General features: G+C 41.1%; 1 protein-coding gene across 1 annotated transcript in view; it reads right to left on the bottom strand.

The window, feature by feature from the left end:
- The window catches only part of adgrb3 (adhesion G protein-coupled receptor B3), an 868,080-nt gene that overhangs the window by 4,359 nt on the left and 846,644 nt on the right, over nt 1-17,077 (bottom strand). Inside the window, exon 31 of the mRNA XM_039737721.1 lies at nt 6,413-6,517. Within this exon, the coding sequence (XP_039593655.1) occupies nt 6,413-6,517 (105 nt within the window). The remainder of the gene's footprint in view (nt 1-6,412; nt 6,518-17,077) is intronic.

Here is a 17,077-nt window from a genome sequence, read left to right as displayed (position 1 = left end):
CAATGATTGACTTATCCTTAAGAAACTGAGTTGGAACAAAAACCTGCTGAAACTGCTGCCCTCCAGGACCGACATTGCCCACCCCTGCCTTAACTGTTCCTTTTTTTTCTTAATTAGCAGCCAAACAATAATGAGACAGAAAATGAGATAACCGGCTAACCCGTGCCCATCATACGGTACATCTGAAAAATAAAGAAAGGTGAAGGTGGTCCATGTTGGAGCTTGTAGAAAAATCAACAGTTTTGGAAATGCCTGCTGTGGGAGAATGAGAGCAGCAACAAGCTGTGGAGGTAAATAACGGGGGTTTAATTAACAACAAGAATCGTCTTCCAATTAAGAAACTGGTTGGAGAGAAATGGGGTTGGGGTTAGCTGGTCATTTCTTGACTCTCATTTTTGCTTGGGTGCCATTTAAGGAAAGGGGCCTTAGTTGCCCTGAAAACTTGCATATTGTAATCTCTTTATTTAGCCAATAAAAGGGTTCCTTCTGCTTGACTTCTCACTACAGTCTTTCAAAGTCAAGCAGAAGTCAAAACGAAGGGAATAGAAGGTGATTAATAACAGAAATATTGGTCTCTGATGAAGAAAGTGGCAGGAAGGAAAACCGGCAGGCACTGCGGCCCTCCAGGATTGGAGTTGGGCACCACCAGCCCTAGAGTTTAGGACACTGAAAGGTAGCTGGAGCCTTATGGCTGGCAAACGGTCCCGAGACAACTGCCAGGGATGGCCATCACATCACTCAGAGTAAATCTAGTGGAGAACGAGAAGATGGAACGACTCACAGCACAGCAAGGAAAGCTGCTAGAAAAGAAACGAAGAACAAGAGTCTACAAGACAAATACTGATGAGAGGTGGGCTTGGTAGGAAATCATTGAGTGTGACTTTTGGATCGACAGGCCAAGCGGTGAAAGGGGTTGGGGGTGGGGGGGAGATTGGGGTTCCCATCCTTCTCATTTTTGGCTGAAAAAGCCAAAACACCTGGAGCGCACTGCCTCTTCCTTTTCCCCTCACTTTGACCACAAAACGTTGGAAGGATTTTGAACGATCACGCATGAGATTGTGCAGTGAGGCCATTGAGCAAAACTCATAGTAGCTACACAATCTGACACCGAAGAAGGTTGCAGTATTTTCTTGTATCTTTATCTATAGGAGGCTACATTTGGCTGAGCTTTCTATCAGTATTAACATGATTAGGCCGTGTCTTATAGCTATTGGACTGTGTTAAAAGTGAAAACATGCCATGGCACCATCTGTCTGGAGCTAATGAGTTGTGGTCCTCAGCGCTTCTTCTTTGAAGACCTGATCATGATGTTTCTCTGAAGACATGTCCTAAAGTGGATGGCTCTCATGCTACAACTCTTCTCAAGCGTCCACTTGACTGCAAAGGTGGAAACACACGAGTCACTTCTTGATTGGTCAAAGGGAATTGAAATGCAAACTCGGCTCACATCTGATTGGTCAAAGGGAATTGAAAAACAAACTCGGCTCACATCTGATTGGTCAAGGGGAATTGAAATGCAAACTCGGCTCACATCTGATTGGTCAAAGGGAATTGAAATGCAAACTCGGCTCACATCTGATTGGTCAAGGGAATTGAAATGCAAACTCGGCTCACATCTGATTGGTCAAGGGAATTGAAATGCAAACTCGGCTCACATCTGATTGGTCAACGGGAATTGAAATGCAAACTCGGCTCACATCTGATTGGTCAAGGGGAATTAAAATGCAAACTCGGCTCACATCTGATTGGTCAAGGGAATTGAAATGCAAACTCGGCTCACATCTGATTGGTCAACGGGAATTGAAATGCAAACTTGGCTCACATCTGATTGGTCAACGGAAATTGAAATGCAAACTTGGCTCACATCTGATTGGTCAAGGGGAATTAAAATGCAAACTCGGCTCACATCTGATTGGTCAAGGGGAACTGAAATGCAACCTCGGCTCACATCTGATTGGTCAAGGGGAATTGAAATGCAAACTTGGCTCACATCTGATTGGTCAAGAGGAATTGAAATGCAAATTCGGCTCACATCTGATTGGTCAATGTGAATTAAAATGCAAAACCAGCTGACATGAGCTCTCAAACCTGAGGAAGTTAAACTGACAATATTTTGTGACAAGTCAAAAAGCCATCAGAATCCTGGATTGGCTTGGAACATACAGTGTCTTATACCTTGTGAGTAGTGACATTGCAACCTTTCCATGCCTTTCTCACAATTTTGTGGTGACTTGAAAAGCCAGTATAAAACCACATAGTGTTTGAAGGCCTTGGTAACTCAGACACCTGGAGAAATCCACAGAGACACAGACATAATGTGACATCTCTACACAGACCACCACAAGGTAACCCCACTCCTTAAAGGAAGTGCCTGCATTTTCAACTTGATCATAATTAACAAATTCCTTATATTTAGGTAATGCTTTTCTTGCTACTCAAAGTGCTTTACGTAGTGAGCCACTTCAACCACCACTAATGTGGGGCATCCATCTTGATGATGTGACAGCAGCCACTTTTGCATGAGTACGCTCACCAGACATTTGCTATTAGGTGGTGAGAGTGGCGAGACCCAGGATACAAAGAAGAAGACTTGGCACACTCAAATAGTGAGTTAGTAGGACCGAACAGGGCTGTTTATTGGAACTACTCCCACTGTTATGCTTTTGGAAGGTGTGCTAAGCAAGACGATATTAATAATTACAATAATTCTTTACATTTATATAGCACTTTTCTTACTACTCAAAGTGCTATAGGTAGTGAGTGGGGAGCCACTTCAACCACCACTAATGTTTACCATCCACTTGGAGGATGAGATGGCAGCCATTTTTGTGCCCAGTATTCTCACCCCAATGAGCTATTAGGAGGTGAAGTGGTGAAAGACATAGCCAATTAGAGAGAGGGAATGACTAGGGGGCCCGTATGACTAGACTGTGGTGGGCAGTTTCACCCTGGACATCAGGATACACCCTACTCTTTGCAAAGAATGGCCAAGGATCCTTTATGAACACAGAGAGTCAGGACCTCGGTTTTACATCTCATCTGAAGGACGGCACCGTTTTTACAGCACAGTGTCCATGTCATTCAACTATGACATTCAGACCACTGGCTAAGCGCCCCCTGCTGGCCTTGCCAACTCCTCTTCCAGCAGCAACTCAAGCTTTTCCTGGTTGATCTCCATTCCAAATACTTGGCCGGACCTGACCAGGCTTAGCTTCAGGTGGGTGAGCTCTTCTGAAGTGCATCTGACATGTCTGATGGCCAAACTGCTGAAGATAACCAGTAAACCTAAATAAATCGCATTCGCCGTTACATGAATCCTGTATGTTCAGGACTACTTTTGCTGTGTCCATAATATTGGAAATTCTGTACATGCTGAGCATAAAATTTAAAAAACAAAAACATGAAAGAATGCATTTATTAAAAAAACCCCAACTATTTCCCCTTTATAAGACTTGGAGCTCTGAAAATTAATTTGTGAATTTCACCTTCAGCAATATAAAGACTGATACTTTTACGAAGGTCCAGTTGATCCTTAACAGAAAGTGTTCATGCTTGTTCTCCCTCTCGTTCATTTACTGAGCCCTTTGCGTGTTTTGTGGAGCACTTCCTTCCTTATCTGCCACCTCATTAGGATCTGTAAACGAGTGAGACCTCCCTAAACGACAGTGCCCCACTTTCCTTGCTGTGCTGTTCCCCTAATCTGACAGAAGCTTAACATGCCTGTGACATCACATGTCTTAAGATGGCCGTTCTATGGTATCCCATCTGCAGATTTGATCAGGGGGTTGTGGATCTGATATCACTTTGGTTTCTGTTGTTCCTGGAACGTCAGGGTTGTTGCTTCAGGACCGTCTTTCACCTTCAACAAACCAGCCTTAAACTTAACATCTGAAATTTAGGAAGGATGGACTTTATGCTCAAAACACATACAAGTTCACCCTTAATAATTAATACAAAATTAAATTCTGGCTATCTTAGAAATTTCAATGATGATAGATAGATAGATAGATAGATAGATAGATAGATAGATAGATAGATAGATAGATAGATAGATATGAAAGGCACTATATAATATAGACAGACAGACAGATAGATAGATATGAAAGTTCACTATATTATATAGGCAGATAGATAGATAATGTAAAAGGTATTACACAGATGTGAAAAGCAATACATGATAAATAGATAGATAGATGTGAAAGGCACTATATAATAGATAGATAGATAGATAGATGTGAAAGGCACTATATAATAGATAGATAGATAGATAGATAGATATGAAAGGCACTATATAATATAGATAGATAGATAGATAGATAGATAGATAGATAGATAGATAGATAGATAGATAGATAGATAGATAGATAGATACTATAGTATATAGGCAGATAGATAAATAATGTAAAAAGTATTATATAGATGTGAAAAGAAATATATGATAGATACAAATATAGACAGACATGAAAGGCACTATATTATATAGATAGATAGATAGATAGATATGAAAGGCACTATATGATAGATATGAAAGGCACTATATAATATAGATAGATAGATAGATAGATGTGAAAGGCACTATATAATAGATAGATAGATAGATAGATAGATAGATAGATAGATAGATAGATAGATAGATATGAAAGGCACTATATAATATAGATAGATAGATAGATAGATAGATAGATAGATATGAAAGGCACTATATTATATATATAGACAGACAGACAGACTGATAGATAGATAGATATGAAAGGAACCATATGATAGATAGATAGATGTGAAAGGCACTACATGATATATAGATAGACAGATAGATAGATAGATATGAAAGGCACTATATAATAGATAGATAGATAAATAGATAGATAGATAGATAGGAAAGGCACTATATGATAGATAGATAGATAGATAGATAGATAGATAGATAGATAGATAGATAGATACTTTATTAATCCCAAGGGGAAATTCACATTCAGGTTCGTAAGATTTAGGTTGCATTCTTCAGAATAAGATCGACCATCTTCTGAAATTCTTAGGAAAGATTTTGCATGGTTTATGATGTTAATGGTTGACTTTAGAGACGACAGGTTTAAGTATTTTTTTCTCCTGGAGCAACAACTCTGATATTTTTCCAAAATCACATGTCAGAGGTCAACACAACACGGACCCTTTGCAAGGGTACATCAGGAAAGGATTTGAAGGTTCCACCATATCTTAGGCGGTTCTCCTTTGTTGTTGGGAGGGCAGTGGCAGAACCCACCGTGGACCTTCTACCCACACCAATCCATCTGGTCTCCAGCATTCCTAGCCTAGAAGATCAGCCCAGTTAAATGCCCAGACAGGAATCTTATGTTTTAGTTTGGGGGATCCTCCTCATTGGCTGAAATTTACATTTCTTATCTCTTAAATTTTCATTCATTTTTTTTTTAGTATTGTTCATTTGTTACGATAATTTCTGTTGATATTTTTCTGTCCTGTTATTATTTAATAATAACCAAAATGGGATGAGGGCTTACCCCAGTGCATCACGAGTCAAAACTAACTCCTGAAGGCCGCATCTCGATTAAGGATTAAGGAATTCATTCCTTTTCAATGTTGTATTCTTTGCCAGATGACAATAAATGGTGGATGGGTGGGGTGAGTGGGTCAGTTGTGGAACCCCAAACTTTGTATACTTCCTTGTCCTCTCTTTTATATCCAGGAACAACAGAAACCTGACAAAATCAGATCGTCCATAAGGCAATGACAACAAAACAGAATAAAAATAAGTGGCAGGGTTTTAGCTTTGACAATGTTTTGTCCTGTATCATGACTGCCCACCCCCAAAGGACATAAAAAAAAAACAAAAAAACTTTCTGGTTTTCACTGTGTTAGGGAAATTATTACAAGCCCAAAAGCAGCCAGAATCTGATTTCAAGAAATTCACTAAACGTACCCCCGTGACGATGTCCTGTCATTGATCCACCTGGTTTGTTTCGCAGTTACAAGGCACTCCACATTTTTGAATTCTGAATAACAGTTATATAAACTAGTGTCTCGTATGCAGGAAGGGATGTCTGTATCCTCTCTCGACTAAAGAAAGAGCACCATCATGACTAACACGGTGACATTTATAGTGAAGGCTACTGCCTTTGAAAAGCTCCATCCTTAATGCAAGTGGACAGCCGTGAGAGCCTTGGGTGGGGTGGGGGGGAAGGGGTGCTGAGGCCAAATCTCTCCCAGACTCTCCTCGAGAGTTCCAGGGCTTCTACTTGGTGATGTTTGATATTTATGGAGTATACAACTTTGGAGGATCAGCACTAAATATCTCCACCATTAAAAGAGCTTTGTAGACGAGCAATAAAAAAAAAAAAAGGGGATGCAGATCAACATCACGTTTAACATCGACATTTTATATTTGAGTGCAACTCACCATACTGCCCATATTTGGTATATCCCGGAATCGGTCCAAGGTTTGAAATTTCTGATTGAGCTCCTGGAACAGCTCCATGTGCCGTTTTCTCGTGTGCATTACTTTCTAAAATTAGAAAGGTTTAAAGAATTTACCACATCACATACATTTCTGGGAGGAATAATACTTTACAATATTTACTAATTAGATTAGATAAACTTTATTAATCCTAAGGGTGTAGTGAGAAGTTCAGCAAAATGACCCCTCTTATTGGCTGACTAGAAGGATTACAATATGCAGACTTTCGAGGTAACTCAGGCCAGATGTTTACATTTTGCTTAACTTCTCACTACATCCATAATGGCGAATACGGTAAAACACCCTATTAATCCTAAGACAGACAGATAGATAGATAGATAGATAGATAGATAGATAGATAGATAGATAGATAGATAGATAGATAGATACTTTATTAATCCTAAGGGGAAATTCAAATGAATACAACAGCAGAAAGATAAAAAAAACAAGCATACAGACTCACGGGACAAATAATACAGCCAATCAATCAAACAAGAAATAAAAAACATAACAAGTACATTAGGTAGAAGTATTGAATAACCTGATAGTAGTGGGCAGAAAAGACCCCCAGAGGCTCTTCTTACACAATTCTAATACAAAAATATAGCAAACACTAGTAGGGCTTACCCCCTGCTCGCTTCACTTGCCAACCGAACCGGCCTGTGCTATGTGCCAGCCACTTCACGTCTCTCCCGCTCGCGTTGTGAAGAGGGGGACTGAACGCACCCCAAGGAGACGCGGTCACTACTCTGAAACCCCCTCTTAAACGGTGACACAATGGGAAACAAATACAGTTTTATTTTTACCTCCTCTTTGATGAACAGACTCGGGGACAGTTTCTTCTCGAGAGCCATAGCTGCATTGAATCTCCACACGCACTGAGCATCTCTCTCTACGTCTCGGTCTCGCTTTTCTCTGTCCTTCACAACATTCAGAATCCAAATCACTTTTATTCACCAGTACTTAATGTACAGGGGGCTGACTTGGTAGAGTCGAGTCTCCGTATTTCTTTGTTGTTTTTGCACTTGTCACACACGTGCGTATGGAAGGCACCTAAACGGCTTGAATGACGGTAACTCTGAGCCAGACCGGGATCTAGCAGAGTGCGCCGACTCTTTTTGGTGCTTTTCTACAGACTGTCCACAGGAAATCCACCTGGCCCTGATGAGGTCAAGTCTGCTTCTGACCCCTTTAACGTCACTTCCGGGTCCAAGCCTATGGATGAGGACCCTTCCGGTTCCGACACCCCGATGTCATTTCCTATACAGTGATCCCTCGTTATATCATGCTTCGACTTTCACGGCTTCACTCCATCGCGGATTTATAAGTAAGCATATCTAAATATATATCACGGATTTTCCGCTGGTTCGCGGATTTCTGCGGACAATGGGTCTTTTAATTTATGGTACATGCTTCCTCAGTTGGTTTGCCCAGTTGATTTTATACAAGGGACGCTATTGGCGGATGGCTTAGAAGCTACCCAATCAGAGCACGTATTATACAGTATATTAAATAAAACTCCTCAATGATATACGATAGGCTTCCCGCGCGGTGCTTCGCATACTTGAAAGCCCGAACAGCACGTATTGACTTTTGATTGCTTGCTTTTCTCTGTCTCTCTGACATTCTCTGCTCCTGACGGAGGGGCTGTGAGCAGAGGGGCTGTTTGCTTAGAAGATACGGACGCTCCTCTAAAAAAATCCCTTCATTACAGCCGCATTATCGTGGTGCTTCACATATGTAAAAGCCCGAACAGCACGTATTGATTTTTGATTGCTTGCTTTTCTCTGTCTCTCTCTGACATTCTCTGCTCCTGACGGTGGGGGTGTTCGCACACTGGCCTACAGCAGGGGCTCCCAAACTTTTGGACGTCAAGTACCACCTGAGGTTAAGTGAATTGCGTTGCGTGCCACCCGCACCTTGTTGAAAGGGAGGGAGAGCTGTAAGGGGGGGGAGTTCGGGTCTAAACCGCCCGAAAATCTGAATAAAAGTTAAAGAATAGAAAGAAATTATGCATAAAATTAATGAAAAAATTTGTGCATGTACATAAGTTGATAAATTCTGCCCCGAAACTAAATCCTGCCTTCGCCTGTATGTGACGCAGTTACCGAAGACGAAATGGTATCGGCTTTGTGCTTAGATCTAGTGACTACGATGCGTTACAGCGGCAGTGCACGTATAACAATAAACGAGAGCGGTTTCTGTGAGGCAGAGTTATCGAAGACTAAATAGTTTCGGCGTTGTGCTTTCATCTAGTGACCCAAAGCTCAAACAGTGAAGAAGCAGAAGTTGACTTCCGCGAAATGGAATTATGGTAGCGTTAAATGAACTAAATACTGATTCGAATAATAGGTTGTATTTATTCAGATGACGAAATTTCACACCACACTAAATTTGGGAATCCACGTATTATTGTATTTAAACAGTTTCATTGGTTTTTGCTCACAACAGGCTTGTCATAAAGGGTTTTGCACAGATAAATTAAATTTCAGGGAACGCGATGCGTACCACCTGAAAAGGCTCCACGTATCACAGTTTGGGAACCTAGAAGATACGGACGCTCCTCTAAAAAATGCTGAAAGACTACCTTCACATTGCTCCCTTCCTTGCAGCTGCTTTGTCCAGCGGTGCTTCGCATACTTAAAAGCCCGAACAGCTCAATTGATTTTTGATTGTTTGCTTTTCTCTCTCTCTCTGACATTATCCGCTCCTGACGCGCACTCCTTTGAAGAGGAAGATATGTTTGCATTCTTTTAATTGTGAGACGGAACTGTCATCTCTGTCTTGTCATGGAGCACAGTTTAAACTTTTGAAAAAGAGACAAATGTTTGTTTGCAGTGTTTTAAAGTCCCTGTCTCTACAACCTCCTGTGTTTCTGTGCAAATCTGTGACCCAAGCGTGTCAATATAATAATAACAATATAAACTTACTAGCCATGTGCGCCCAACGACGTTGTGCGTGTTAAAGTTGTCTGTGAACGGCTCCCTGTTTAAACGCGGCTGCCAGTCGTGAACTGGGCCCTTCGTCGCACAGCATTATGATTTTTTTTAAAAGGGAAACAAAATTACAAAAGAAAACCCTTGGATATTGATTAGATAGGAACGGCCTACTCGGAATCACTGTCCGAATAGTAATTATGTGGTGCTGTGGGAGCATTTCTGCTTCTGTCCATTCACAGTCCGTCTCGTTTTCACAACGCTATCGTTTCCTCTCACGATCTCTTCTCAGACTTTCTCCAATCTCACAGGTTGCTTTGTAGCAATCCAAAGAGTAAGGCAATATACACGGAGCAATGGTTATAAAAGAGGGGACACATAGGTATCCAGGCTCTTTAAAGCATAAATAGGGATCACTTCACTGACATGTGAGCAAGCCACGGTACAACTGTGAGACGCGCAGCACTCACCGGCTACAACATAACAATAATAATTTCCGGAACGTGCTGTTACGTTGTCATTCATTTTACTCACTGTCTTTCTTTCATTCATATGTTACGTAGGCACGTACCTTTTAACTTCGGCAATCTCATTCTCGAACCAGGCCTCAGGAGCTAACCAGCGTAACACTGTCCACCACCCCTTTCGTTATTCCGGCACATTGTTGACATCCGTGAGTAACAACAACGTACTAAACTGGAAGGTGGTCTACGCATGCGTGGAATTCACAGACAAACAAAGATCAAGATCTAAATGAAGATCTCTTTAGTTAATTTAAAGCACAGCAATTTGTTTAGTTTGAATGTCTGTGTTTTGAGGTGTGACTGGCGTACTACAGTCGTCAGTAGTATAAGCCTGGAGGAGATTCTTAATGCAATGCCAATGTTTTAGCTGTCTCTCTACTGCCATCTAGTGCTTCTTCTAATTCATTTGCGGACAAACAAAGATCAAGATCCAAATGAAGATTATATATAGAGATGGTTTTTACTTTGCGGATTTTCAAATTTCTGGGGGGTTCTGGAACAGGAACAGGTTTTCTATGTTCTAACAGTGAAAATATTCGATTTATAAATAAAGAATCCTACTTCGCGGAAATTCATTTATCGCGGTTAATCAATTAACAAGGGCCGAATGTATTGGCCTTTAAAAGCCGCCACCTTTTCCCTATTCACCTTCAGTTCTATTTCGGACTCTGAATCGTGCACATCAGTGCTATCATTTTTTTCAATTTCGCAGCCAGGAAACAATATACGGGTGGCTGCCGCAAACCTTGCTATGGCTCTTGGTCGAGTTTGTCACACACTCACTTGAACATTAGAAACCCTACATTATTTCAGGCCGGGCAGTGCACGTCATGTACTCAATATGTGTTTCTGTTAAAACGAGCCTCCGTTCACACTCTGCTCCAGTACAGGACATTAAACATTGATCCCCCCCCCCCAAGTCCCTTATGTTCCCTTGATGTCAAATCAAAGCAAATTAACATTGCAGTGGTGCACAATGCAAGAGAAATAAATACGCTCAAAGTCAAAGGAAGCCGCCTCACATTAAGGGTCTTTGATTCGCTTTGATGTACGAGTAACAGACGAGAAAGCAGAAACGCCACATGAAAGAGGAGTTTAACTTTGAAGTCACTCAATTCCAATTACGAATACATCTGCAGAGGTGAGTCCCATCAGGTTGATTGCAAATTACAAGAATAATGGTCACCGATTTGAATCGGCACCTCAATGATTTAGTCTCAACAAAAGCTTCATTGTGAGCATCCCGGAGCTGGAATTTACATTAGGGATGCCATTCAGAAGAGCAGCCACTACAGAGAGAGACACATAATTTAGTGTGTGTATCAGAGTGGTGGCTCTGAGGCTAAGGATCCGCGCTGGTATCCTGAAGGTTCCCGGTTCGAATCCCCATCACTGCCAAAAGAGATCCTACCCTCCTGGGCCCTTGAGCAAGGCCCTTAACCTTCAATTGCTCCAGGAGGCGCTGTACAATGGCTGACCCTGCCCTCTCACCCCAAGGGGTATGCGAAAACTAACAAATTCCTAATACAAGAAATTGTATAAGGCAAAATAAATAAAGAATAAAACCAGGACCCCTAAATAATAATAAAAACAAAATGTCGTATGGCCTGGTGAGTGATCTTTAACTCGGTTCACTACATCTAGAGGGTTTATATTTGTAGAAAACCAAATTACGCTTTCACGTCACAAGGTCTCTTGCTAACTGTTCAATGTGGTGGGAGATCTGTTATGGTATAGACAGCCATCTTTTTCATATTTTTTTGATTTGATATGCTTTGTTAAGCCTGGAGGGTAAATTGTCTTTTCACCTGACCTTTGACGGTTTGAAGCGCAGGGTCGGCCATTGTACAGCAACCCCTGGATCGATTGTTACATTTTAAGGGCCCAACGGAGTAGGATCCCTTTTGGCAATAACAGGACTTGAACTGGCAGACCATCAACTGGTGTGATGATTGCTCTGCAGAGTTGTTAACAACCAAGTAAGAGGAGGCCATCGTATAGAACAGAAGTGGGAAATGTCGGTCCTGGAGGGCCGCAGTGGCTGCAGGTTTTTGTTCCAACCCAGTTTCTTAATGAGAGGTCAGTTATTGCTGACTAAGCACTTGTTGCTCAAGTGACATGTTGATGCTTCATTTTAGTGGTCTTGCTTGTTAAGGTTCCCCACCTTATTTCAGTCTTAAACGGCTGCATTCAGTGTTTTTAATGGCTCCTTATTAGTAATAAGATGCAAACGACAGAGGAGCCCGCAGTTCTCCATCTAACTTGTTTCCATTGCCACCCATGTGGAATCACCAGGCACTATTTGGTTTAATAAAACACTTAAGAGGAATATGTGACAGACTGAAAATTATCTGTTTTAGACTTCAAATCATTTGGATGATATGCTTGGAAAGGAAAAAATATATGATATAAGAACCTAACATTGCAGACTAATAAGCCATAAAATTAAATAAGGGCTGAGACTGGCAAGGAATGGTTTCTAATTAAGTAACTGGGTTGGAACAAAAACCTGCAGCCACTGTAGCCCTCCAGGACAGACATTGCCCACCCGTGATATAGAACCAGAGACGCAACAAAGACACCCAGGATAACACGACCATTTCAGTACTTTTGAACACTTTGTTCATTATTGTCAGGACTGTTTCTGTTACGAACACATCACTCCAGTTCTTAAGTCCTTACACTGGATCCCAGTTAGGTTTAGGGCAGATTTCAAAATCCTCCTTTTAACATATAAAGCCTTAAATGGCCGAGGTCCGGCTTACTTGTCTGAACTTATCATGACTTAAAAACCTGAGCACACATTAAGATCTCAAGATGCCGGTCTGCTTATGATTCCAAGGATTAATAAAATAACAGTGGGAGGTCGAGCTTTTAGTTACAGGACCCCCTAAACTGTGGAGTGGTCTGCATGCTACTATAAGAGATGTCCCTTCCGTCTCAGCTTTCAAATCTCACTACTTCAGTTTAGCACACCCTGACTAGAGCTGCTGATGAACTGTACAGACGGCATCTCTGTTGTTAGTTATTAGCACTTGTGGGTGATGACCCGGACACAGACAGGCAGACACCGATGGTTCAGACACCCACACACATGTATTATACATATTCCCTATTTAAAAGTGCACACAACCCCCAAACTCCCCAAAAGTCCAGGCCCTCATACAATGCCTCTTCTTGCTTCAGGCCGCCTCCACTCCTCTCCACCAAGACTTTGTCCTCTGCACTCCCGACTCCAGCCCCCGAATAGAGGAAGGTGGCCCCTTTTATCCCCACCCGGATGTGCTCCAGGTGCCTCCCGATAATCTTCCACCGGCACACCCCAGTGTGGCGGAAGTACCGGCCTTCTTCTCCCCAGCACTTCCGGGTGTGCTGGAAGTGCTGAGGGCCAGGGCTCCTCAGGCATTGGGGCGCCCCCTGGCAGTGACCACAGGCCCCTATAGGGTTGAGCTTCCAAGCTCTGTTCCCGTGATCCCCAAAGCCACAGGGGTGGTTGCCCCCTCGTGGTCTGGAGGAGGCGCAAACTCTTCTCCGGTCCTCCTGGGCATCCCGGCTGGGTAGCACCCCCAGCCACTCGCCGCTCACTAAAGCATAAGTAACATGATAGTTATAATCTGTTACTAACTCTCACCTATTCGGTTTCTCGTCTCGGTACTTACATGTGGCACTTGGTGCCACTGCCCACCAGCCAAGTGGTTTGCCTGCCTAAGGAAAAGTCATCTCTGATAGAGGAGCACTGGAATCATCGGGTAGGAGGGTCCTTTCATCTGATTGGCCCGCCCAGCACTGACTCAGCTATGGAATGGCCAATAGGGCTGCTTGTTGGCCGAGTTCTCTGTGGCTCTGAACCAATCCAAATCCTCCCCTACTCTTGAGCTTTGCTCTGTACTTGTACTATTACTATTGTTTTATTGTATTGCATTCCCCGAGGTGGCCATGATAGACTGGCCATCGAGATCTGTGAAGAGGATTACTTGTGCTCTTGTGTGTTTTATTTACCCCCATTTCTGACACCCAGTGCAGGCCTAACCTTCCTGGAAAGAGGTCTCTCTCTCTCTGAATTCCCTTTCCCAAGATTTTTTTGGGAATTTTTTATTGTCTTCTTCGGGGGTCAAGGCTGGGGGCTGTCAAAAAGAACAGCCCATTAAAGCCCATTGCCCGCACTCCCTGTGTGATTTTGGGCTAACAAGAAATAAATTGTTTTAAGCGTTTTTTTTTTTTTTTTGAGTTAAGCGTTAAAGGGGGTTACCGGGGTGGCACCCCAAATTTTTCGCATTGCCTCACCTACTTCCTGGCCACCTTATTATTAGATATCCACAAACTCGGACACTTGAAAAGCCGAATCGGTGGAGCCACAATATGGCGGGCACCCTTATGTACTTACACATGGCATCATGGGAAGAATAAAAATAATGCTGACAAAATGTTTATCTTCTGAAATAATCCATATTTTAAGCTCATACTAAAAACATGCCAGAAATGCCTTCTGTTAATGAGAAAAAAAAAAGTATAAATCCTAATGAATTCATAAGGCACACGGTGTGATCTTTGTAAACAATGCCCTTCAAAAGGCCCTGAGCTTATAAAAGCCCTAAGAGCCCACCTTTGCCATTAAGTGTACATAAAGAAAATACATTCAGCTGTTTCACTAGGATACTTTTTGCCATTGACGGATTACCCAGGTGGTCACCGTGTAATAAGGTGGGTAAACACCTTCTCGCTGCAATTCATCAAAAGCTGCAAGCCTGAGCCCTCATTCCTAATGTAAGCAGAGACAGTGGATTGGATAATTGTGAACAATAATGACAAGCGTGTGTCCAGCGTTTAAGAAAACGGGAAAAAAGAAAGTGCACTCCCTTCGAAGGGCACAGTACCAACATTGGGGAGGTCCGTTTTATAGACAGAGAAAAATGCTGCTTTGACTAACAACGCTTTAGAAATCACCAAAAATGCTGGCTATCCTGTTCAAACCTAAACTAGATGGAAGGTAGTTTTTTTAAAATAATCGATAGGTATGTTATGGACATGTAGTTAATAAACACAAGCAGCTTGAAAATGTATATACTGCATTGAATACATACCTGCATATGTAAATCAAATCATTTAAATACACACACTGGGCCAATGATTGTGAACACCTGCTTATCCATGCAATTATCTAATCAGCCAATCATGTGGCAGCAGCGCAATGCCTAAAATCAAGCAGATACGAGTCGGGGTCTTCAGTTCATGTTCACATCAAGCACCAGAAAGGGGGGACGAAATGTGAATGCAGCGACTTCAACTGAGGAGCCAAATGGGCTGCTCTGAGTATTTCTGTAACTGCTGCCCATCTCCTGGGGTTTTCACACACAACAGTCTCTCAGATTTACTCAAAACGGCGGCGAAAAGAGACTGGCGGTTCTGCGGATGGACTTGCCTTAATAATAATAAAAAGAATAATTTTTTACATTTATATTGCGCTTTTCTCACTACTCAAGGTGCTACCATAATAATAATAATAATACTTCCTTACATTTATATTACCCTCTTCTAACTACTCAAGGCACTACCATAATAATAATTTGTTAATATGAATAATATTTGTTACTAATAATAATTAGTAAAAATAATATTAATAATAATTAATTACATTTAAATTGTGCTTTTCTTACTACGCAAGATGCTACAATAATAATAATAATAATAATTTGTTACATTTAAATTGCACTTTTCTCACTACTGAAGGCGCCATCATAATAATAATAATAATAATAATAACAATAATAATTCATTACATTTATAGTGCACTTTTGTTACTACTCAAGACACTACAATAATAATAACAATAATTTATTACATTTAGATTGCTCTCTTCAAACTACTCAAGGCACTACCATAATAATAATAATCATAATATATTGTTCATTTTAATCATATTTATTAGTAATAATAATTAATAAAAATAATAATTAATTATTTATATTGCACTTTTCTTACTATTCAAGGCGCTTTCACAATAATAATAATAATAATAATAATAATAATTTATTACATTTAGATTGCTCTCTTCTAACTACTCAAGGCACTACCATAATAATAATAATCATAATAATTTGTTCCTTTTAATCATATTTATTAGTAATAATAATTAATAAAAATAATAATTCATTATTTATGTTGCACTTTTCTTACTATTCAAGGCGCTATCATAATATTAATAATAATAATAATAATAATAATAATTAATTTATTACATTTAGATTGCTCTCTTCTAACTACTCAAGGCACTACAATAATAATAATAATCATAATAATTGTTAATTTTCATAATATTTATTACTAATAATAATTCATAAAATAATAATTCATTATTAATATTGCACTTTTATTACTACTCAAGGCACTACCATAATAATAATAAATCATCATCATCATAATTTGTTACATTTACATTGCACTCTTCTCACTTCCCACAAATCTCCTTACAGCGAGGCAGCAGTGCCATCACTGTGCCCACCTTGTTGATAAGAGGGGTCAGAGGAGAACGGCCAGACTGGTTTCAAACTGACAGAAAGGTGACGGTAACTCAGATATCCACTCTGTACAACAGTGGGGAGCAGAAAAGCATCTCAGAATTCACAAACCTTTGAAGCCTGAAGTGGATGGGCTACAACAGTAGAAGCCCACATTGAGTAAAAGTCCTGTGAGCCAAGAACTGAAAGCTGAGGCTGCAGTGGGCACAGACCACCAAAACTGAACAGGTAAAGACTGGAAAAAAGTAGCCTGGTCTGATGAATCTCGATTTTGTGCTGAGGCACACCGATGGTAGGCGCCAACAGCATGAATCTGTGCACCCAACCTGCCTTGTGTCAACAGTCCAAGCTTTGAGACCATAAATATCAATCAATGGTTGCTTAAATGCCGCAGCAGAAACTGTTATGTCAACATGGACCAGAATCTCAAAGGAATGCTTGCAACATCTTCTGGAATCCATGCCATGAAGAACTGAGGCTGTTATGAGGAAGGATAAACAGGAGACCCCGCCCAGCATTAGTTTAGTGGTCCCAAGAATTTACTCAGTGACATTGAATGATTTGCAACCCAGGGTGGCATGCTGGTGCAGTGGTTATCCCTGATGTCTCAAGGATACAATAATTTGGGTTTGA

Source organism: Polypterus senegalus, chromosome 16, assembly GCF_016835505.1.
Source record: "Polypterus senegalus isolate Bchr_013 chromosome 16, ASM1683550v1, whole genome shotgun sequence".
Classification (NCBI taxonomy): domain Eukaryota; kingdom Metazoa; phylum Chordata; class Cladistia; order Polypteriformes; family Polypteridae; genus Polypterus; species Polypterus senegalus.
Note: the sequence above shows the minus strand (reverse complement) of the source record. Positions and strands in the feature narration are given on the sequence as shown.